Source organism: Symphalangus syndactylus, chromosome 12 (assembly GCF_028878055.3).
Source record: "Symphalangus syndactylus isolate Jambi chromosome 12, NHGRI_mSymSyn1-v2.1_pri, whole genome shotgun sequence".
NCBI classification, from domain to species: Eukaryota; Metazoa; Chordata; class Mammalia; order Primates; family Hylobatidae; genus Symphalangus; species Symphalangus syndactylus.
In genome coordinates this window covers 132,033,948-132,057,902 of record NC_072441.2, presented here as the reverse complement: position 1 = coordinate 132,057,902, position 23,955 = coordinate 132,033,948, and the positions used below count along the sequence as shown (strand labels likewise).

Here is a 23,955-nt window from a genome sequence, read left to right as displayed (position 1 = left end):
TTCCTTGAGGCCAGGAGATAGAGACCAGCCTGGGCAACAAAATGAGATTCTGTCTCTACAAAAAATAATTAAAAAAAAAAAAAAAAAAAAAAAAAAAGCTGGGCATGGCCGGGAGCGGTGGCTCACGCCTGTAATCCCAGCACTTTGGGAGGCCAAGGTGGGCGGATCACGAGGTCAGGAGATTGAGACCATCCTGGCTAACACGGTGAAACCCCGTCTCTACTAAAAAAAAAAAAAAAAAAAATGAGCCAGGTGTGGTGGCGGGCGCCTGTAGTCCCAGCTACTCAGGAGGCTGAGGAAGAATGGCGTGAACCCAGGAGATGGAGCTTGCAGTGAGCTGAGATCGTGCCACTGCACTCCAGCCTGGGTGACAGAGCGAGACTCCATCTCAAAAAAAACAAAAAAACAAAACAAAACCAAAAATAAATAAATAAATAAAATAGCCAGGTATAATGGCGTGCCCCTGTAGTTCCAGCTACTTGGGAGGCTGAGATCACACTGAGCCATGATTGTGCCACTGCCCTCCAGCCTGGGTGATAGAGTGAGACCTTGTCTCAAAAAAAAAAGGAAAAGAAAAAAAAAAGCAAAGAAAGCTGTATACATATAACAGGTACTGAATGAATATCTGGTGACTGATTTGGCAAGAAAAAACAAATTTATTAATTTTTTCCTGATTTATTCCCAAACCTCTCTTGTATAAGGTTCTTGCCCTGATTCTAAATCATACCTTGGAAGGAGGTGGTACAGGCTTAGGAACCAGGTTCTTATAGACACTTGGAACCACAGATGACAATTTGTTCCCATTTGCATGGTGAGATCCTGGTGAGGTGAAGGCAGCAGAGAAGGCAGCAGCAGGATCCTCTTTGGAAACTTTTTTGATAACTAGCATCTTGGAGGGTTGCTTGGCACTAGGCGGGTTTTCTGTGAAGTACAATAGTGGAAAGACAACAGAATGTCAAACCTGTTGTGTAACATGAAGCATAGTTTATACAAAGGCCTTAGTCAACAAAACAGCTGACAGTTGAGACAGAGGGATTAAACATTCCCTGGTATGCACTTAATAGATACTCTCAAAAGTGAGACTACTCAGGAACTGTACAAAAAAAATGCAGCATATGAGGAACTGGATACTAAATTTATAAATCAGCCAGAAAGTCCAAAGATGTTAGCAGTCCTTCGGGGGCACAATATGTCTGATGGACAGTGTGATCAGTCAAGCATGAACCAAACAAGAATAAATCCAAGGGCTAGGCACTGTGGCTCATGCCTGTAATCCCAGCACTTGGAGGTGCTGAGGTGGGCAGATCACTTGAGTCCAGGAGTTTGAGACCAGCCTGGGCTGGCAAACCCTGTGGCAAATCCCCATCTTTACAAAAAGTACAAACATTAGCCAGGCATGGTGGTGCACACCTGTGGTCCCAGCTACTCAGGGGGCTGAGGCCGGAGAATCACTTGAGCCCAGGAGGTCGAGGCTGCAGCGAGCCATGACTGTGCCACTGCACTCCAGCATGGATGACAGACCCTAACTCAAAAAAATAAAAACAAAACAAAACAAAAAAACACCTAAGAGCAGCAGCTCCTGTCAGCATGAGAATAGAGATGAGGTAATCAGGGATTAAAGTCTGCCATGAAACCCTCTGATGAAGCAAACTGGAGCAAAGGTATACAGCATTAGGAAAGAGGAGAAGGTACATCGATCAATCTTAATCCTACAATACTGGATTCTAAACCCATCATTTAGATATGTTAAAGACTTCCCGGCCGGGCGCAGTGGCTCACGCTTGTAATCCCAGCACTTTGGGAGGCCGAGGCGGGTGGATCACGAGGTCAGGAGATCGAGACCACGGTGAAACCCCGTCTCTACTAAAAATATAAAAAATTAGCCGGGCGTGGTGGCGGGCGCCTGTAGTCCCAGCTACTCGGAGAGGCTGAGGCAGGAGAATGGCGTGAACCCGGGAGGCGGAGCTTGCAGTGAGCCGAGATCGCGCCACTGCACTCCAGCCTGGGCGACAGAGCGAGACTCTCTCAAAAAAAAAAAAAAAAAAAAAAAAAAAAGACTTCCCATGTTCATGGCTATCAACATGGGTAATGAAGAAACTAGGAGAGTCCAATTTGTAAATGACAAAGATCCCAATGCCACAGATTAGGTTTGGTTTGAAATACAGATTCCTATCGCACCACTGCAGTCTAGCCTGGGCGACAGAGTGAGATTCTGTCTCAAAAAAACAAAACGAAACAAAAACCACAAACATACATATACACACACACATATACATACACATAAACACACACACACACAAATATTTAAACATACATATATATGAATGTTTAAGAATATATTGTTATGGGCTGGGTGCGGTAGCTCACGCCTGTAATCCCAGCACTTTGAGAGGCCGAGGCAGGCGGATGATGAGGTCAAGAGATTGAGATCATCGCGGCCAACATGGTGAAACCCCATCTCTACTAAATAACAAAAATTAGCCGGGCGTGGTGGCATGTGCCTGTAATCCCAGCTACTTAGGAAGCTGAGGCAGAAGAATCGCTTGAATCCGGGAGGCTGAGGTTGCAGTGAGCTGAGATCGCGCCACCGCACTCCAGCCTGGCAACAGAGTGAGACTCCATCTCAAAAAAAAAAAAGTAAGTGAATTAGCAATGTTAATTAAGTTACTTTTCATGAACTTTTTCTACTTAAAATCTGCTTCCATGTTGGCTATGGTGGCTCATGCCTGTAATCCCAGCACTTTGGGAGGCCAAGGCAGGTGGATCACTTGAGGCCAGGAATTCAAGACAAGCCTGACCAACATGGTAAAACCCTGTCTGGACTAAAAATACAAACATTAGCCAGGCATGGTGTAGTCCCAGCTAGGGAGGTGGAGGCTGCAGTGAGCTGAGATTGCGCCACTGCACTACAGCCTGGGCAACAGAATGAGACTGTCTCAAACAAACAGACAAACACACACCACTACCAAAACAACTGCTTCCAAATTCAGGGTTCTATAAGCTCTCAGTTGTCTGTATTTTGACTCCACTATCATGGTAACATTTCAGTGGTGTTTGGGGGTTGGGGGCGGCAGAATAACCCACTACAGTCAGATGTTAGTTACCATGGGCAAATGCATGAGATGAGAAACAAGAGATAAAAAGAGATATGGAATCTTTGCTCCCCTCCCTGCTAAGAAAAAATTTTAAAGTTGTGACTTTAAAATGGCAAAATCGACCTACCCCATACTCCAGAAGGTGTCCCAATAGGTCTGCATGGCTGACGCTGTTTGCCAGCTTCTGGATTCAAGGAAGGCTAGGAAAAAAGGGATATGAATGGTTGATACAGAAAGCTGATCATTTTGGCACTTTTCACAAAGTAGCCATCACCATGGAACCTATCAAATAATTACATATTTTACATATTAGCAACACTTACTAATTTGACACGGTATTCAGAATTGTAACAAAGAGAAAATGTCAAAACACAAAATCAATAGGTATTATGTTAATATTAGGTTCTCCTGAGTTTCATTTCCTTTAATATAAGGGATTTCATTTATTTTAAATAGACTAATGTGCAAATTCCCACTTTCCTATAGGATATGTATGCCAAATAAGGAAGCACTGAAAGTTAGATGAACAAGAATGTGGATCATTTTCCTCAGATTAAAGGAGGACAATGTGGTCAGTGAAATGTATAGTATTCACTGCATTTCTAAGACGGGTGTAGGGCAGGGGCAGACCATATGCCAAGGACTGTGCTAGAAATACAATAAAGAGCCCCTGTCTTCACACGGGTCACAGTTTTGCTATAAAAACTTGTAGACAAGTTAAGTACAATAAAAGGTTACAAGGACGATGAAAAAAATTTATATTAGGGAAGAAGGAGTACTCAGGAAGAAACATCAATTCTACTTGAAAGAGAAGTGCTATCAGAAAAGGTTTTACTACAGGTGATTTAAGAATCCTTAAAGATGAATTCCAAAGCTGGAAAATCGGTAATTCCAGGAACAGAAAGCATTAAAAAGAACAGAATATTCAAGTCTGCAAATAGTTCAGCATGAGTAGTGCTAGGGAAGGAGGGGACCCTTCTGTGGGGAAAGAGATATCTGGCAAAGTAGGCAAGAGCCAGCTTGTGGAGGATTTCTTAGGGGAGATTAAGTTTTATTCTACAGGTAATGAGGATCCATCTTTCATGCAGTTAACACTATATAATTGTCAATTTACAACCGTCACTCCAGTAGCAGCTTGAAGGATGGATCTGAGATATTTAAACATCAACTAAGAGACCATTAGGAGATCAATTCCATAGTCCAGGAGGGTAATAAAGGCAACAGAAGTAGAGAACGACATAAGGAAAAGGGCAGGGAAGAGTTAAGAGCAATAGACTAGACTTAATAACTAATCGTATGACACTGCTGTCCTAGCCCAAACTTTACAATCTGGTAACAGGGTAGGAAAATGGCTTTTTTTTTTTTTTTTTTTTTTGAGACAGAGTGTCACTCTGTTGCCCAGGCTGGAGTACAGTGGCACAATCTTGGCTCACTGCAACCTCCACTTTCCAGGTTCAAGCAATTCTCCTGCCTCAGCTTCCTGAGTAACTGGGATTACAGGTGCACACCACCACACCCAGCTAATTTTTGTATTTTTAGTAGAGACGGGGTTTCACCATGCTGGCCAGGCTGGTCTCGAACTACCTCAAGTGATCCGCTCACCTTGGCCTCCCAAAGTGCTGGGATTACAGGCACAAGCCACTGTGCCCAGCAGGAAAATGGCTTTTCAGCACAATTGCCAGTGAACATTATACAAACAACAAAAAGACACCCAGGCTCCACTACAGAGCTTCAGAATCGGAATCCCCAGGGGCAGGGCCTCTAGCAGGTATGTATTTTCCAAGCAATCAAGGTGAGAACCACTACAACAGGAGAACAAGCACAAATGCAAATGAAACTACCAACTCTCTATATAAGTGGACAAATCAGTGACAGATTTTGAAGGACAGGTAAATACATTCCTCTAGATGGAGTAGTAGAGGCAGGAGTACCCAGCCATAAAAGCTGTGGTTTTTTCCTTGTTTCATTTTAATAGGCATGTTGTACCCAGGGTTCTCAGAGACAGTGCTCCTATTTATACAGTATCTTTGATCTCTTTCTACTGTTTTAAAAACATACAGTTTTAAAACTTGTAAAATATAAACAGGAAAAATATAAAACAAATGAATAAGTTAACGGGTAAAAGTTCTTTTAAACACTACATGGTTTAAGCAACATAACATCACCAAACCAGAAAGACATTACAAATCTCATTAGAAAAAAACCCCAAAAATACTCATACTTATGGTGATCACTGCATTTTTTTTTTTTTACTATCCAATTGTGTCTCCCTTGACACTATAGTTTTGTCTCCAAAAACAATCTCAACTTTTAATCTACTAGTTTTTAGAAAATCTTAAGCCTCTTTCTATAAATTAGTAGTTGGTTCTAGAGGTTACAGAATCCTTAGTGGTTTTGTATTCTTCCATTAGGAGACACACACAAATAACATGTGGTTGTGCTTCTTTTAGTGATGTTGGCAGACACTGATGCTCATAGCCTAAAACTGTCAACTCAATACAAGATGCAAAAACAATGATCTAATTTTACAATTCTTCATAAAGTAGTATACTTCCATAAATAGGAACTTCCCCTATTTGGCAATTCAACAGTACAGTTCATATAGAAAAAGTACGATACATGCTTGTTCCTAAGGTGAGGCAGGTATCATTGTGAATTCACAGATTTAAATCCAATTTGATGTGATTCAACCCTCGCCGTTATCTTTAATTGATGTATAAAACTGTCCCATGTTTGGCCTGTGGAACCCTCTTCAATTTGACTTCTAAATCCTTTTGCTACAACCCTAGTAGTTCTTTAATTACTTCTTTGTTATCTAGTTTGAAAAAATATTCCAAGCTCTTCTTTTAAGTATGCTGTCTGGATAAACTATTTCAAGATCACAATCCAGGCAGTAGAGCCACTCATTGCTATGGGGTTGTTCATTGTTTTTATGTCTTTTCAGTGGACAGAACCGTCTAGAAGTATGTATTTTTCACTCCAAAGCTAAAACATCTCATAAATTATTACTGATATTCCCAAACTGAGTACCCTTGTGGATTTTACGGAACATCTATTTTATGTCTTTATTTCCTTGTACAAGAATCCTGATTCTCAAGCATACAAAGAATAGAATATCATATTTAATTGCTTTATCCCATATTATGCACAAGTTTCAGAATAGCAATGTCAGTATTTCACCAGTTACCAAAATGTTTTGTTTTTTTTGGACATGTTCTCCCCATCTTTCCACTTTAAAAAGTTATACTATATCCAGATTGTGAGATCATATAACTATCACATGCTGTCTTTTAACCCTCATTTCATCTTAGCTCTACAGTTAACCATACATTTAATATTTACCACCATTCCTTTTGTTATCTTTCTGGTTAGTTTGTCACAAGCTTGTTCTTCAGTAGTTCTCAGGAAAAGTCTTGGGAATGATATTCCAAAGTTGTTGTTTTTTTTTTTTTTTGAGGCATTTTATTTGTAAGTATGTATTGCATCCCTAGAAACAAAATCCAAGGATTTTCCCTCCTGTGTGTTTTCGTCTTGCTTCTTCATGGTCCATGATACCAGCTAAGGTTGTCAATATGATGAAGTCAAATGGGTGGGATAGAAGCAGATTGTTCTGCCGTTTTTCTAGATCTTTGAGTTGCAAATCAAAGCTGGGGCTCTACACATGTTTAGCCTGCCTGTGAGGTTCACAATTTTCCCAGCTCTGTAATCATCAATGATTTCAAATTTGCCAATGTAACGATGCTTCATCATCACAGCTAGAAGTTGGACAATGACTTTGGAGCATGGCCTAACAAGAACCCGGTGTTTGCCTCTCTTTTCGGCATTGGTGATACCCTTGAGAGCATCAGGTAGGATGTTCACACGCACCATTGTGGCAGCACGAAACAATGGCGGAAAGAGCAATATTCCAACATCAATATTACACATTGATGTTTGTCTGTGATCTTTATAACTGAACATTAGCTTAAAAAAGCACAAAATCTTTGGCTCACATTTTCTTTATTGTAATTGTTACTCCATTTACTTGTTATAAAGCTTTGCTGTCACAGTCTATCTGGTTTTCTTTCTCTTAACAACTCAGTCTTTATGCCTGAATGGCCAAAGGATGTCTTTCTTTTTTTGTTCAAGTCTAGTATTTTGTAAGAGTATGTCTTAGTCATCCTGGCTGTCCTTTCAATTTGTAGATTCAAATCTAAATGTATTTCAGAAAAATGTTCTTGAATTATACTTTTCAGTATTTTTTTTTTTTTTTTTTTGAGACGGAGTCTCACTCTGTCCCCAGGCTGGAGTGCAGTGGCGCAATCTCAGCTCACTGCAACCTCCGCCTCCTGGGTTCACGCCATTCTCCTGCCTCACAGCCTCCCGAGTAGCTAGGACTACAGGCGCCCGCCACCATGCCTGGCTAATTTTTTGTATTTTTAGTAGAGATGGGGTTTCAACATGTTAGTCAGGATGGTCTTGATCTCCTGACCTCGTGAACTGCCCGCCTCGGCCTCCCAAACTGCTGGGATTACAGGTGTGAGCCACCACGCTCGGCCACTTGTCAGTATGTAAGCTATTCCTTTATTTTGGTTTTCTTTCTGGGGGTGGGGGTGGGAAGATCCTATTATGTATCTATATTAGATCTTTTCTGCCAAACTTTTTTTTTTCCAGTTTTAATTTCTTACCTATGTATTTCTCCTTCATTTAAAACATTTTCCTTCCCTATCTTCTAATTCTTGAAAAATATTAGTTATTCTCTTTATTCTTTCATGTTTAGTCTTTATTTTTCTGAAATCTTTTATTATTACTTCTTTTCAAGAGTTCTAGCCCCTTATTGAGTTTTCCCAGATGATTTTTTTTTTTAAGCCAACTTCTTAGAATTTTTTTTTTTCTGAGACCGAGTTTTATACTCTTGTTGCCCAGGCCGGAGTGCAATGGCGCGATCTTGGCTCACCACAACCTCCGCCTCCTGGGTTTACTTTCTTTAATGTCCTGGTTATCCTCTCCCTACCGCTTTTATCTGAACCTTTCCTTTCGTCTCTACTGACTTGTCTCTCTGCAGCTCAATCTGGATTATATTTCCAACAGTTTGTCCTCAGTGAGGGGCTTTGTTCTGGAAGGGTATAGTGGCCAGTTAGTATGAACGATAGAACCCTGTGCTGGTTACTGCTTCTTAGTTACAAAGTCACCCCTTCTGCCTGTTCAGCAAAAATGTGCCTGGACACTTTTAAAATTTTTCCTTTTGATAGCTGGCATGTTAACTTCTGCCAGCGGAGAACGATGGAGAGATTTTTACTTCCTGTTCCTGTGTGTTTTTCAGCAGGCTGCCACAGCACCCAGTTCCTCAAAGCCAGGTTCTGACATACAAGTGAGCTCAGAGACCAGCAGCTTCCCTCAGCACCCCATCTGAGTAGTTTTGTAGCAGAGTGACACCTCTCATGAAAAGCCTTTCAGCACGCTTCCCCAGAGAAGCACATCAGCAATTACTCTGCCATTCAGTGAGCCACAACTGAGCCCTCTTTTTTTTTTGAGACGGAGTCTCGCTCTGTCACCCAGGCTGGAGTGCAGTGGCGCGATCTCGGCTCACTGCAAGCTCCGCCTCCCGGGTTCACGCCATTCTCCTGGCTCAGCCTCTCCGAGTAGCTGGGACTACAGGCGCCCGCCACCACGCCTGGCTAATTTTTTTTGTATTTTTAGTAGAGATGGGGTTTCACCGTGGTCTCGATCTCCCGACCTCGTGATCCGCCCGCCTCAGCCTCCCAAAGTGCTGGGATTACAAGCGTGAGCCACCGCGCCCGGCCACAACTGAGCCCTTTCTAACCAGGTATGAATCTCACACTCTATCTTAGCCCTAAGGGTAGTGGCTGCTCCTTGCATGTATGCATGTATGTCTGTGTGTATGTTTTTCTTTTTTTTGAGACAGGGTCTCACTCTGTCACCCAGGATGGAGTGAAGTGGTGCCATCTGGGCTCACTGCAGCTACGACCTGCCAGACTCAAGCAATCCTCCCACCTCAGCCCCCTGAGTAGCTGGGACTACCAGGTACCCACCACGTCCAGCTAATTTTTAAATTTTTTGTAGAGACAAAAGTTTCACCACGTTACCCAGGCTGGTCTCAAACTCCTGGACTCAAGCGATCGTCCTGCCTCGACCTCCCAAAGTGCTGCAATCACAGGCATGAGCCACTGAACTGTGCCTATGTGCTATTTCTATTTTCTTTAAAGATCTTTTTACTTTGTACTAGTCAATCCTTCACTACTCCAATCTTGCTATAGTTAATAATTCCTTATATTAACTTTCTCTATTCAAACTACTGTGTGGTTTGAACTCTTGACTGGTCCGGTCAGATCCTTCATACCTTATCCCAGAGCCCCTGTATTTACCCGTTATCCCATTACGGAAAACCACTCCCGATTAACTGCTGCTCTTCTCAAATACGCCCTACAAGCTTTCCAGAAAAATGGTTGGCTCTGCCAGCATTCTTTATGCTGTCAGGTGCTCTGCTGCTTCCCTTCAGTTCCCCCTGCACAAATGCTAATATTAACCAAGCCTCTTATATAGATTTTGGTGGTTTGTCCCTATCCCTTTACGGGTTTGTGGGGAAATACCATTTTGCTTTGACATGGATGGCATCTGTAGATTTTGTTGGTTCCTCAACTCTACTTGCTTTGTCTTATTTTTAACTTTACTTTAAAATAATTTCAGGGCCAAGCACAGTGGCTCACGCCTGTAATACCAGCACTTTGGGAGGCTGAGGCAGGTGGATCACCTGAGGTCAAGAGTTCAAGACCAGCCTGACCAAAATGGCGAAATCCCACCTCTACTAAAAATACAAAAATTAGCTGGGCGTAGGGGTGCGCATGCCTGTAATCCCAGCTACTTGGGAGGCTGAGGCAGGAGAATGGCTTGAACCCAGGAGGCGCAGGTTGCAGTGAGCCAAGATCGCGCCATTGCACTCCAGCCTGAGACACAAGAGTGAATCTCTGTCTCAAATAATTTTGTGCATGAAACAAAGTTTTCACTGCGACCTGTTGCATGAGATCAGGTATGGAATTTTCTACTTGTGGCATGACATCCACACTCAAAAAGTTTTAGACTGCAGATGCTCAACCTGTGTTAATATTTCACATTTGCTTCCCCATTCTCTCTTTCTCCTGAACCATTTGCAAGTTGCAGGACTTGATGCCACTTACCCTTAAATATGTATTTCCTTAAAAGGATATCTTTTACATAATCAGAGTAACTATTAACACTTATACATACTATTATCTAATGTACAACACTTATTCAAATTGTCCCATTGATGTTTTAGCAAAAGAAAATTTTTGCAAAATAGTTTTTGCCTCACCCAGTAGTTATTTAATCTAGGTTTACATGTTGCTTTTAGTTGTCGTATCTCTAGTTCTTTAGTCTGGAGCTTTTTTTTTTTTCAAGGCCTTAACATTTTTGAAGACTACAGGCCAGTTATTTTGCAATTCCTTTGTAGAATCCTCAATTTGGGCTTGTCTGATGTCTCCTATGATTAGATCTAGGCTATGCATTTCTGGAAGGAATGTTACAGAGGTGATGGTGCATATTTCTCAGTGCCATCATATCAGGAGGCTTAAATCTATGTTTCACTACTGGTAATTTTAATATTTTTTAATACTAAAATTTTCATACAGTAAAATGTACACATATAAAATATACTCAATTCTGAGTTTTTAAAATGCTAATACCTCCCCAACTTCTATGAAGATTAACAACACTTCCATCGACCAGAAAGTTCCTTTCATACCCTTTCCCAGTTAATCCCCACTGTCCACAGGCAACCATAAAACCATTCTGATTTTCTTTCCCATCATAGATTATTTGGCTGTTCTGGAATTTCATATATAGTTTTTCTACAGAGTCCTTAGGATTTTCATTTCACCTGCAAACACAAAGTTTTATTTCCTCTTGTTAAACTGTATACATTTCTTTTTCTTGCCTTATTGTACTTGTTAGGACCTCCAATACAATGATAAATACATGTGATAAGAGTAAACATCTTAATATTGCTCCCAATATTAAAGGGAGCTCTGCTTTTACTGGAGAATTGGGGAAGATGAAAAAGCTGTAGCCAATACTGCTGGCATCCTCTCAGAGTCCCTTCTCTCCACCAATTTCTTACTCCTCAGGTTTCAAACACATCCAAGTCTCCTAATCCTAGAAAACTCTACCCGCACCTGGCTCTTTATTCTCCAAAGAGCAGTGTATCATTCATCACCAACTTACTCTCTAACCCTTACAACCACACTTGTCACTTTTGAAAGGCCATCCTGAACTGCCAGAGTCAAAGCTCTCTCCCATACTTAGTAACAGCTACCATTTAAAAATCTGTGTTCCTGTCTATATCACGTACTTCAAAAAAGCAAAAAACAAACAAAAATCTATCTGTCAAGGTCTGTGCTGAGCGGTTCACAAACATTCTCTAACAACTCAGGGACAATTAGGACTATTTAACTCACCCAGGTAACAATATAGGCCTGTTAATTACACGAAACCAATACAATTTTAAAATAATTTTCTAATTATACATACGTATGGTATAGAAAAAAATAATATAGAAAACCTACTGCAAACAATCAGGTCCCAAAACATCTTCAATTTGTGATTTTTATCTACCTACTTTTTCTTGGTATACTTGTTCCTTCTTCAGCTAACCACTTCTCAGTCTCCCTTACTGCTTACTCCACACACCTCCCTTCTTTCCAATGTATTACTCTCCTTGGGCGATTTTATTTATACACAAACCTCAACTATTATCTCTATTTTCACGTGCACTTCTCTAGACCTAACCCATCTCTTTGGCATCAAGAATTTGTTTTCTCCTCCAACCAATTCTGCTCCTTCTGCTTTCTCTCTTCAAGTTAATTACATGTTATTCATCAAGTCACTTTGGATAGAAATCTTTAGGAAAATTTGCATTACCTTCTTTTTTATGTACAGAAAGCTCAACAGTGTACATTTAACTCAACTGGTGGCAAGTTCTTTAGCCTTTGCCTTTTTGAGCTTGGCAATGCGAGTCACAGACCTGGGACCCAGGACACTGCCTCCCCAATGATGGCAGATCTCATCGTATCTGTCATGGTAATTGATCCTGATAGCTTCCACCAGCTTAGCCAAAGCTCCTTTGTCTTCCAAGTTAACCTGTGTGAAGGCAACCAGTGGTGCAGGTCTTTCTGTGGACTAGAGATCCCACTCTTGCATTCCCCTTGATAATGCAGTAAGGGACCCCCATTTTACGACACACGGCAGGTAAGAAGACAACCAGCTTGATGGGATTCATGTCATATGCAATCACCACTAGCTGGGTCTTCGTGTTCTCCACCAAGGTGGTGACAGTGCTGACTCCTGCTTGAAAGACAGGTGGTCTCTTACTGGGGACATCCCCTTTGCTGGCAGCTTTCTTCTCAGCCTGGGCCAATAGCCTCTGCTTCTTTCTCTTGCTTTGTCTCCGATCTGTACTTGTGGGCCAGCTTAAGTAGCTGAGTAGCTGTTTGGCAGCGCAGGGCCTGGATGAACTGGTTAATCGCAGGAGGCACTTTCAGCTGTATATAGAAGATGGCTCTCTGCTGCTGCAACCTGATATAGCGGGGCCATTTCACAAAGTGAGTGAGGTCTCTTTTGCGCTGGGTGTCCTGTCCAACGCCAAAATTCTTAGGCCTTTTCTTAAACAGGGGATTCACCACTTTCTTGGCCTCCTGCTCTGCTTCCTGACGACAGCAGGGGCCAGAGCCAACTTCTTCCCCTTGCCCTTCTTTCCTTTTAGCATCTTGGGTGGCGGGAGGAGAAGAAATCTTATTTTTGGCCCGGCGCGGTGGCTCACGCTTGTAATCCCAGCACTTTGGGAGGCCGAGGCGGGCGGATCACGAGGTCAGGAGATCGAGACCATCCTGGCTAACATGGTGAAACCCCGTCTCTACTAAAAATACAAAAAATTAGCCGGGCGCGGTGGCAGGCGCCTGTAGTCCCAGCTACTCGGGAGGCTGAGGCAGGAGAATGGCATGAACCCAGGAGGCAGAGCTTGCAGTGAGCCGAGATAGTGCCACTGCAGTCTGGCCTGGGCGAAAGAACAAGACTCCGTCTCAAAAAAAAAAAAAAAAAAAAAAAAAGAAAGAAATCTTATTTTTGACTCTTCCTTCTCTAATTACAATACCTCAGTTCCAATCCTTTAAGTTTAGTCTCCAAAACAAGGTCTTTTACAAAACGAATTTCCATTAACAGAAAAATGGATAGATAAATCGAGTATATTCACACAATATAATATTTGCTATACAGTAGTAAAAAAGATCTAGAGCAAGGTTTGTCAGCCATGACACTACTGAAATTTTAGCCTGGTTAATTCTGTTATGGGGCTGTCCAGTGCGTTTTAAGTGTTTAGCAACATCCCTGATCTCTACATATTAGATGATATTAACACTAACCCCAGTTGTGACAACAAAGATGTCTCCATATAATGCCAAATCTCCCCCAGCGGGCAAACTTGCCCCTAGTCGAGAACCACTAAGCTAGAGCCCCATGATTCAACACGCATAAACTTCAAACAATTTTACATAAATAAAAGAATTACAGCATGAATTATTCATATAAAGGTAAAAAAATGCACAAATTGATAAAATAGAATGTTTGTATCATTCCCACTGGGAATGTCACAGGACTGATAATGAAGTTTCTAATCAAACTATGCTAATCAGTAGCATACTACCCAGTTTAAAAGGTACAATTACTTCTACTTTACTCCACCCACACTATTTCTTGTTTGCTACAATCTCCTCTTTTTCTTATTGAAGTATATAAGAAATCAAAACTATTGGGGATTCAAATAAATTCGTCTTCTATATGCACAGTTGGCTATGGTTATAATATTAGATATACTCTAAACATTTCAGATACAAATTATGTTAAAATCGTTATGGGTTTATTTAATCATAGAATAAAACTATTAAAGGAAAGTTGTTTTTTAATAAGAATATACTGTAATTGTTGTATTTTTTTTTTTTTTTAAGAGACGGAGTCTTGCTTCCACCTCCGCCTCCCAAGTAGCTGGGGCTATAGGTGCACGCCAACCATGTCCACCATCTCTGTTGCTAATGCTTTCATTGCTAGTTTGATATGAATTTCATCAAGTTCCTTAAGTGTAATGAGCAACATAAATTATGTTTTCAAATCATTCCCACTGGTCTTTCTTGGATTTGCTTACACGTTTGTTGTATAAATAATAAAGATTACATTTGAAATTGTAATTTCTGGACTATTTGTTATCTAGAACATTCTGGACAAATATTCAATATGTAAGGGCAGTATAGACCTTCCTGAGCATAAAGTTTTGAAGAACAGTCACCTGGGAATAGGAATTCACATTAATATATAATTTAAAGCAAGGACCCCACGTCACTTCCTAGACTTGAGGATAGAGGAGCTAATGCCTAAATTTCACTCCTCTTTAGGTGACTCTATTAACTGACGAAATGGCTATAACAGAAGTGACTGATCGATGTGCCACTTAAAAACAGCTAGAGGCTGGGTGCAGTGGCTGTCTGTAATCCTAGCACTTTGGGAGGCCGAGGTGGGAAGATCACTTGAGGTCAGGCATTTGAGACTGGCCTGGGCAACATAGTGATAGCTAATCTCTATAAGAAACAAAAAAATTAGCTGGGCGTGGTGGCATGAATGCAGTGGTGCAATCATAGCTCACTGCAGCCTCAAACTCCTGGGGCTCAAGTAATCCTCCTGCCTCAGTCTCCCTAGTGGCTGGGACCACAGACATGTGCCGCCATGCCCAGCCAATTTTAAAAAATTTTTTTATAGAGACAAGGGTCTTGCTATGCTGCCCAGGCTGGTCTCAAACTCCTGGCATCAAGCAATCCTCCTGGCTTGGTCTCTCAAAGTGTGCTGGGATTACAGGCATGAGCCACTATGCCTGGCCAACTTAAAGATACTGATTTGTTAAAATGATAATCTTTTCTTTTTCTTTTTTTTTTTTTTTTGAGACAGAGTCTTGCTCTATTGCCCAGACTGGAGTGTAATGGTGCAATCTCAGCCCACTGCAACCTCTGCCTCCTGGGTTCACGTGATTCTCCTGCCTTAGCCTCCCGAGTAGCTGGAATTACAGGCACTCGCCACCAAGCCCAGCTAATTTTTGTGTTTTTGGTAGAGAGGGGTTTCACCATGCTGGTCAGGCTGATCTTGAACTCCTGCCCTCAGGTGGTCCACCCGCCTCAGCTTCCCAAAGTGCTCAGATTACAGGCATGAGCCACCGAGCCCAGCCTGATAATCTTTTCTTAAATAAAATATATTTTAAAAATTTTAAAGATACTCTGAAAATGCTACCCTTGATTTAAGAGGCCAAAAGGCATGTAATTTAACACACAATAACATCAAGTGTTACTGAACGTATAGGCAACAGCTGAAATACTCCCAATTACATGTTCATGTCACAGTAATTTTATATGATAGAGAACAAAATCAAGAGAAAAAATGTTTTATCATAGTTGGAAAAAAGACAATTTAACATGCAAGAGTATATTTTAACATAATTATATTTGAGTAAACTTTGTAAGACTTAAGAGAAATTAAATATTTTTCTAAATTCCAAAGACACAAAGATGAAAAATTTGCTACAAGTTACATAGGAGTTTTGGTCACCATTTTCAAACATTATCAACTTACCTTCTTTCCTCTAAAATAATAAAAACTTCAACTTACAAATTCCTTTTTCTGTAACTTTTGAAATGTTCTCATTACTAACACGGTCTCATATTTCAGACATTATTTGTTGGCTTCTAACCACACATCTAAAGATTCATACTTACAAAGTCCTCCTCTTCAAATTGCAACTTTTCCACCTTGTCTTCTTTCTTTTCTTCCCTAATCTCCATAGGCGGCTTTTCCTGAAAAGCACACCCTTTCCGGGAGTGGAAGCTGCCATTCCAGTGGCGATGGTTCCCTGTGCCACCTCCGCTACGTTGGCTCATGCCATCATGACCTCGGGAAGAGCTATGCCAACCAGATGAGTTCCCTGTGATTCCAGCATATGCTCCCTTAGAGACACCAGAGTCCACAGAATCATGGCGGAACAGGGAGGGCTGGTGCCAAGAATCTAGAATAGTAAAGAAAAGGACTAATTAGATTGTTTGCTTCCTGATTTTGTTTATGGTATTGGCCAAAGGCCTTCAGGGGACCTCGTTAATAAAAAGTCCACACAAAAAAATTCAAAAAATATATCTTTTCTTTGTGAGGTAATTTCTGAAATCAGTTCAACTGATTAGATGATTCATGAGAATCATAATCATAGTTAGACCTAGAAAGCCAATGTAGTTGTGTAATGACTACTAGAGAAACTAAGTGAAAACTATGTTCAGAAAAGATCCTATTTGAAGATTACAGACATGTACCCAAAGCCTGGGCTTGTCCTAAATGAGTAGCTTAAATATAGTCATGAAAGTTGGACATGGCTCACCTCCTGCAGTTCGTAGGGGACCATTGTTAAAAAAACCATCAGAGGAATTATGTCGACGGCGGCTTACTCCAAATCTACCTTCTCCTCTGGGTAGGTGCTCTCCGTGTTTTTCGAACGTGGCAGTAGGTGACTAAGATGATGAAGTATGGAGAGGCAAATGGATAAATAGCTATTAGTCCCTTTCAATATCTTAATAGGCTTTGCATCAGGCCTTCAAAAAACAAGTAATAATGGTGATAGAAACTCATATTGTAAGCATATGGACCCTAAGGGTACCCACAGGTGCCTAATTTAGAGAAGTCCTAGGTTATATATTCAATTGCTAATTCACTTCCTTTATTCCAGGAGAGGAGAAAAGCTAGCCACCTCAATTGTTTGCATGAAAGGAGGGGGAGGGGAAAAAAACCTTGCAAATATTCATAAATACAAGCTCCAAAACTTTACACTTAAAAATATTTATCTTGTAGGAGAGGAAAATCAAGATGATTGCCTCAAAAATAATTCTAAAGTTTTAGTATTTCTGGAATAAGGGTGAAGGCAATGGTTGAAATATCACCCTGGGAGGTCAGCAGTAATTAAAGATTTTTTTTTTTTTTTTTTTTAAAAAAGAGATGAAGTCTCACGGTCGCCCAGGCTGGAGTGCAGTGGCACAATCAAAGCTCACTGCAGCTGCTTACCCTTGAGCATAAAGGATCCTCTTGCCTTGGTCTATGGAGTAGCTAGAACTATTGGCCCATGCCACTAAGTCTGGCTAATTTTTTAAATTTTTTGTAGAAATGGGGTTCTCACTATGTTGCCCAGGCTGATCTCTCACTCCTGGCCTCAAGCAATCCTCCTGCCTTGGCCTCTCAAAGCTCTGGGATTATAGGTATAAGCCACAGCACCCAGCTACTAGAGTTTTCACAGTTTTATAAAACATTTATTTCCAGATATAATACCTGTAACAATACTAAACTTTTGGCATCATACCCATTTTACTCATTTACACATAATGAAAGAGGTCAGAGAGAAAAAATAAGTCTTTGAGGTAACAAAACTGAAAGGAAGCAGTTTGAGAAACATTATTATAGATGAACTCTAATATCCCTTCCTATTTCAAAGAATTTTATTCTATGACATTCTTAAATGATAGAGACCAAAGTCCACAAAGCCATGAAAATACGGGTATGTTTGACAAGGAAAACCGTAAGTTGGGGCATGTTTACATTTATTTTTCTTACTATCGACATCCTTGCCAATATTTTACCCATTCGAGTGGGTAAAAAGATTTTCTCCTGTTTTCTCTTAAAACTTTTATGGTTTTAGCTTTTTAACTTATGTTCCATTTCAAGTTACTTTTTTTGTGTATGAAGCAAAGGCTGAGGTTCTTCACCCCGCCCCCATACAGACAGAAGCTAGTTCTTCTAGCTCAAAAACACAACACTATCACTTCCTCATTGAATTACCTTTGTACTTTAGTCAAAAATCAACAGAATACATACATAAGCCCTTTTTTTTTTTTTTTTTTTTTTAAGAGCCAGGGTCTCACTCAGTCACCCAGGCTGGAGTACAGTAGCCCGATCATAGCTCACTGTAGCCTCAAACTCCTTGGCTCAAGCAATCCTCCTGCATTAGCCTCCCAAGTAGCTGGGATGACAGGTATTCACCACCACACCTGCCTAGGTTTTTTGTTTTGTTTTGTTTTGTTTTTTTAATTTTTCTTGTAGAGACAAGGTCTCACTTTGCTGCCCAAGCTGGTCTCAAACTTCTGGCTTTCAAGCAATCCTTCTGCCTCAGCCTCTCAAAGTGCTGGGATTACAGGCATGAGCCACTGAGCCAAGCCTCTACAGATCTATTTTTGAACTCTCTATTCTATTCTATTCCTTTTATGTCTATCATTATGCCAAAACCACAGGGCTTTGCTTATTACAGTTTTCAAAATGAAAGAATGTCTTCTAATTCTTTTTACTTAAGTTCACTGTGCTAAAACAATTATTCTTCTCTGATAGATCTATATACTTTTCATGCAGCCCACTAGCTCCAAGCCTTGGGTCAGATTAGGCCAATTATGAGATCCTGCAAATTTCGTTAAGACAATTTGAAATGAAGTTTAGAGCCGGGTGTGGTGGTTCATTGCTGTAATCCCAGCACTTTGGGAGACTGAGGCAGGTACATTGCTTGAGCCCAGGATTTCAAGACCAGCCAGGTAACATGGCAAAACCCCGTCTTCTACAGAAAACTGCAAAAAATTAGCTGGGAGTGGTACTGTGCGCCTGCAATCCGAGCTACCCAGGAGAATGAGGTAGGAGGATCGCCTGAGCCAGGGAAGTCAAGGCTGCAGTAAGCCATGATCGCACCACTGCACTCCAGCCTGGGCAACAAGAGTAAGACCCCGTCTCCGTAAAAAAAAAAAAAAAAAAAATCCCAAAATGAAGTTTAGGCTGGTACAGTGGCTCATGCCTATAATCTCAGCACTTTTGGAGGCTGAGGTGACAGGATCATTTGAGGCCAGTTCTAGACCACCTTGGGCAACATGGTGAGACCCTATCTCTACAAAAAACCCAAAAAAGTTAGCTGGGCATGGTGGTGCTCGCCTGTAGTACCAGCTACTCTAGAGACTAAGGCGAGAGGATTGCTTGAGCCCAGGATTTCAAGGCTGCAATGAACTATGACCATGCCACTGTACTCCAGCCTGGGTGACAGAGACCCCGTCTCAAAAATAAAAAAGTAAAATAAAATTAAAACAGAATGAAGTTTACAGCAAAAGACCATGGGTCTAGATGAGACCAGAAGCACCTTCCCAAAAGTCCACATTTTAAAATAGGAAAGGTAGGCCTTTTTTTGGGGGAATGCCTACCAATTTCATTCTTCCACTATTCACTGGCAAAATGGGAAGCACTTTTAAGTTTACTAGCTTCCCAAACGTTTTATCAATAACTCAGGCTGATTCTTTTGTGTACTGTGACTAGGTCTGCTTTAATCTATATAAACTGGTAATTCCATTTGTGTTTACCCTTAATACAACACACATCTCCCCTGAAACTATTAAGTAGGTTAATGCCTCTAAAACAGTTTCTAGGATTTAATCTGAGATCCATGTAGTAGTTGAACAATCACTGTCTCTACCTTTTCCTCCTCTTCATCTATCGCCATAAACAAATGTGTGTTCACTCCAAAGGTCTGTTTACCCAAGTGCCATTCCCCTTTTACTTCTGCCCCTTTGACCTCCACAATAGGTTAGCAAGTATGTTTAATCTCCAAAGTGTGCTGCAGCTAATACAAGACTTAACTGTCATGTAATGAGAAAAGCCTTAGCATATAATGAGAAAAGTGAGATACTTACAAAAAGAAAAAAAAAACATAAAAAAGTGAGATACTTGGCAGTAATAAGGTAGACACTCATGTGGACTGCCTAATTACTTACATCCTTCTAACAGAAAGCTATTAAGTCTATGAAAATGTTTTTGAAATCCTCACATGAGGTTGAATATATTAAAAAACACCAAGACTGGGCTGAGTGCAGTGGCTCACGCCTGTAATCCCAGCACTTTGGGAAGTCCAGGTAGGCGGATCACTTGAGCTTAGGAGTTGAAAACCAGCCTGGGCAACATGGTGAAATTCCATCTCTATAAAACAACAACAACAAAAACAAAAATTAGCAGGGCGTGGTGGTACACAGCCTGTAGGCCCAGCTACTCTGGGAGCTGAGTCAGGAGGACTGCCTAAGCCCAGGAGGCCGAAGCTGCAGTGAGCTGTGATCACACTACCGCACTTCATCCTGGGTGACAGAGGGAGACCCTGTCTCAAAACAAAACGAAACCAAAAAACAACCAAAACCACCCCCAAACCCTCTCGTATTTGAGAAGTTACTACAGGAATGGAGAACAGTACCTTAGCTGACTGTGGTGTTGAGAAATTTAGCCAAGCAGGAACAAAATCATGCTGCGCCATTTAGGTCCGGTGTCTCCTTTCAGCAAGGTGAGGCATCCAACCTCATGGCCAGGATCTGAAAACAAAACAATTCAAATCACTTATGTTTACAAGAATCTGATACCAATGTGTAAAGGAATCTGTAATTATTCTAAGATTTCTCTTTACAGAAAGACCTGCCCTCTGAGCCTCTCTACAGATTACTTACCAAGCCTTATAACTCAGAGAAGTTCTAAATAAAAGCAGTTTTTGTTAAAAGTTCTAAACAAAAGAAAACTATAACATGAGCCTGAAAGATTTTTATTTTTTTAGAGGAAGGGTCTTGCTATGTTGCCCAGGCTGATCTTGAACTCCTGGCCTCAAGAGATCATCCTGCTTCAGCCTCACAAAGTGTTAGGATTACAGGTGTGAGTCACTGCGCCCAGTGAATCTGGAAGGTTTTATGAAGGAAGCTAATGAATTCTTGATTGTTACATCAAAGAACTTGAAGAATTAAACATCTATTTAAAACCACAGATACTTAAGAAAAGAGATCAATCTGCTTTAAGTATTCAGGTAACTTCTAGCAAAAGCAGTAGAAAAGATCTTCTTGGCTGGGCACGGTGGCTCACACCTGTAATCCCAGCACCTTGGGAGGTCGAGGTGGATTGCTCGAGCCCAGCAGTTCGAGACCAGTCTGGGCAACATGGCAAAACCTCATCTGTAAAAAAATAATAATAAAGGAGCCAGGTGTGGTGGCACACGTCTGTGGTCCCAGCTACTCTGGAGGCTAAGGTGGGAGAATCACCTGAGCTGGGAAGGTTGAGGCTGCAGTGAGCTGAGATTGCACCACTGCACTCCAGCCTGGGTGACAGAGTGAGACCCTGCCTCAAGGTGGGAGAAAAATAAGATCTTGTTAGAGAAGGACGATACGACCTCTCAAGAACTTTTCTATCTAGTTCACATTAATTTCTTCAAATACCAACTAGCATCAGTTTTCCTGAGATCTGTTGGTGTCTTCAAACCACCCCAATGATATTCTCCAAAATTAAATACATCAGAAAGCAGTAGGTATTTTTCATGATGCATATATATAGAGTCTTCTTTCCAAGTTAGACATATGGAGAATATTTACCCCAGAGTGTAACCTCTGCGGTCCTGTTTCTGAACTCGAGTTGGCCAGCTGGATCTCCCACGAGGTTTTCTTGTTAAAAGGGTGCTTAAGTAACCTGGCCAGCAGCACGACTTATGATGAAGCACAAAGAAGCCAGGTTCTGTGTGGATCACTCTCTCAGTCCCCTCAACTGCTCATCTTAAACTATTTGGTTCCTGACACGTTTCCAAAAGGGGAAAGGGGAAAAGGGGAAGGGGGGAAGGGGAACATAAAAAGTATTTGTTACATTTAAAAAAGGGGGGAAGGGGAAAGAGCTGTATCTATGTTCACCTCATTCAACTTCCTTGAGTTATGGCACTATGATGTTGCTTAATTAGGTAAGACATGGATATTTGCACCGAGTGCAAATACTGTTCATAACAAGGTCATAGCTAGAAAGACAGATGGGCTGATGTGTGGACAAATGTCATCAAGGTGATAGATCAAAAATATTAAAGCCCTATAAAAGATCTGAGCAGTCAACTCCAAAACATCCACATGACAAAGTCCTTAAAATACAGATCTCATTATTCTTACTCACGCAACTGCTAAAAAATAGTGTGTAGATATGTATTTATATTTGCCTTAACCTTCAAAATCTAGGGACATAAGTCTTGTCTCTGTTAAAAAAAAAATAAAAAATAAAAATATATCGGACAGGAATTTGCTACACTTTTCCCTCCATGAACAGCAGCTTTCAAGGCAAATTTCTTGGTATAAAGCTCCTAAATGTATATTCTATGTCTTTGGCCTTTACTATTTATAAATTCAGAGCAAAGTTAAAACATTAGAAAGATGGGTAGGATGGGTATTAAGAAATAGTCAAGGAGAAATATTATTCCAAAATGAGGATTTCTTCTCTTCAGTTTTCTGTGTTTCACTTGTTCTGCTCCTTCCCAAAATCTGAATTGAGCCACTGGAAGGAGATATGAAGAATCTTCTATGCTTTGGTAGAGAAGTCACTTATTATTTTGGATCCATTTCCACCACTTCACAATCATTTGAAAGGCCACACGAATCTATCACTCTGTAAATGAAAAAACAAAACATAAAATCACAGGAGGCAAAATCACTATCATAGATACATTTATCTGCTAAAATGAGACACAGTTAAATAATGAAATCAAGGTCCTGAGAGTCAAAACACTTAAGTCCAATTTAGATACTATGGATGTATGTCACCACCTGTACCAACAAGATGACTTGGATATAAATCTTTTTTAAGGATTTGAGAAAAGTCACCTAAACAGAGTTTGCTTTTTTTTTTTTTTTTTTTTTTTGGAGATGGAGTTTCGCTCTTGTTGCCCAAGCCGGAGTGCAATGTCGCCATCTCAGCTCACTGCAACCTCCACCTCCCTGGTTCAAGCGATTCTCCTGCCTCAGCCTCCCGAGTAGCTGGGATTACAGGTGTGCACTACCACGCCCAGCTAATTTTTTGTAACTTTAGTAGAGGCGAGGTTTCACTACGTTGTCCAGGCTGGTCTCGAACTTGACTTTGTGATCCGCCCGCCTTGGCCTCCCAAAGTGCTGGGATTACATGAGTGAGCCACCGTGTGTGGCCTGGAGTTTGCTTTTTTATATAAAAGCAATAAAAACACATGTAATCTCAACACTTTGAGAGGCCAAATTTTCCAATCAGCTATCTAAGGTATTCAGAAATGCAAAATAATGGGTCTTTCAGATATAGAATTTTCTCTCATAAATGGGACAGGTTGCCATGAGTGGTCAAAGAACCATATAGCTTGCTGGTATATCACCAACTACCTATTTGTTTAGTACTAGCCACAGCTAGGATCCTTAAGGTATCTGTCACAGTATTTTTTATATATTTATATGGTATATATTTTTAGATACCTGGCTCTCAATTCAGAGATTTAAAACTTTTATAATCTAACTTGTTAGGCACTGAGTGAAACAAAAATTTCTTCGGTAATTTCTCAACATTCTTTCAGGGGATACAAATTAGAAACAGGGTCTCACCCTATTGCCTAGGCTGGAGTGCAGTGACTTGATCATAGCTCACTGCATCCTTGAACTCCCAGGCTTAAGCAATCCTCTCAGAGACCTCGGCTTCCCAAGTAACAAAAACCACGGGACTACAGATGTGCACCATCATGCCCATCTAATTAAAAAACATTTTTTTGTAGACACAGGGTCTCACTGTGTTGCCCAGGCTGGTCTTGAACTCCTAGGTTCAAGCAATCCTCCTGCTTTGGCCTCTCAAAGTGCTGAGATTACAGGTGTGAGCCACTGTGCCTGGCTGTAGAAATATTTTTTTTGATAGAAAAGAATTTTTGCATCTATAGGCAATTCTGGTCTATACTGGTAAATTTTAGTCTGGAAGATATTTCTCA

The 23,955-nt window shown here is 40.9% G+C and overlaps 1 protein-coding gene and 1 pseudogene across 17 annotated transcripts in view; both read right to left on the bottom strand.

The window, feature by feature from the left end:
- Positions 1-23,955, bottom strand: part of GPBP1L1 (GC-rich promoter binding protein 1 like 1) — a 69,827-nt gene that overhangs the window by 20,023 nt on the left and 25,849 nt on the right. For all 17 annotated transcript variants that reach the window (XM_055255288.2, XM_063627609.1, XM_063627606.1 and 14 more), the window contains exons 2-7: positions 21,584-22,628; positions 20,431-20,545; positions 16,561-16,690; positions 15,914-16,200; positions 3,223-3,295; positions 728-921 (exon numbers count right to left, since the gene is read on the bottom strand). In XM_055255288.2, coding sequence (XP_055111263.1) covers positions 728-921; positions 3,223-3,295; positions 15,914-16,200; positions 16,561-16,690; positions 20,431-20,490 — 744 coding nt within the window. In that variant the 5' untranslated portion in view covers positions 20,491-20,545; positions 21,584-22,628. The remainder of the gene's footprint in view (positions 1-727; positions 922-3,222; positions 3,296-15,913; positions 16,201-16,560; positions 16,691-20,430; positions 20,546-21,583; positions 22,629-23,955) is intronic.
- LOC129469098 (small ribosomal subunit protein uS8-like) lies at positions 3,223-13,153 on the bottom strand (annotated as a pseudogene).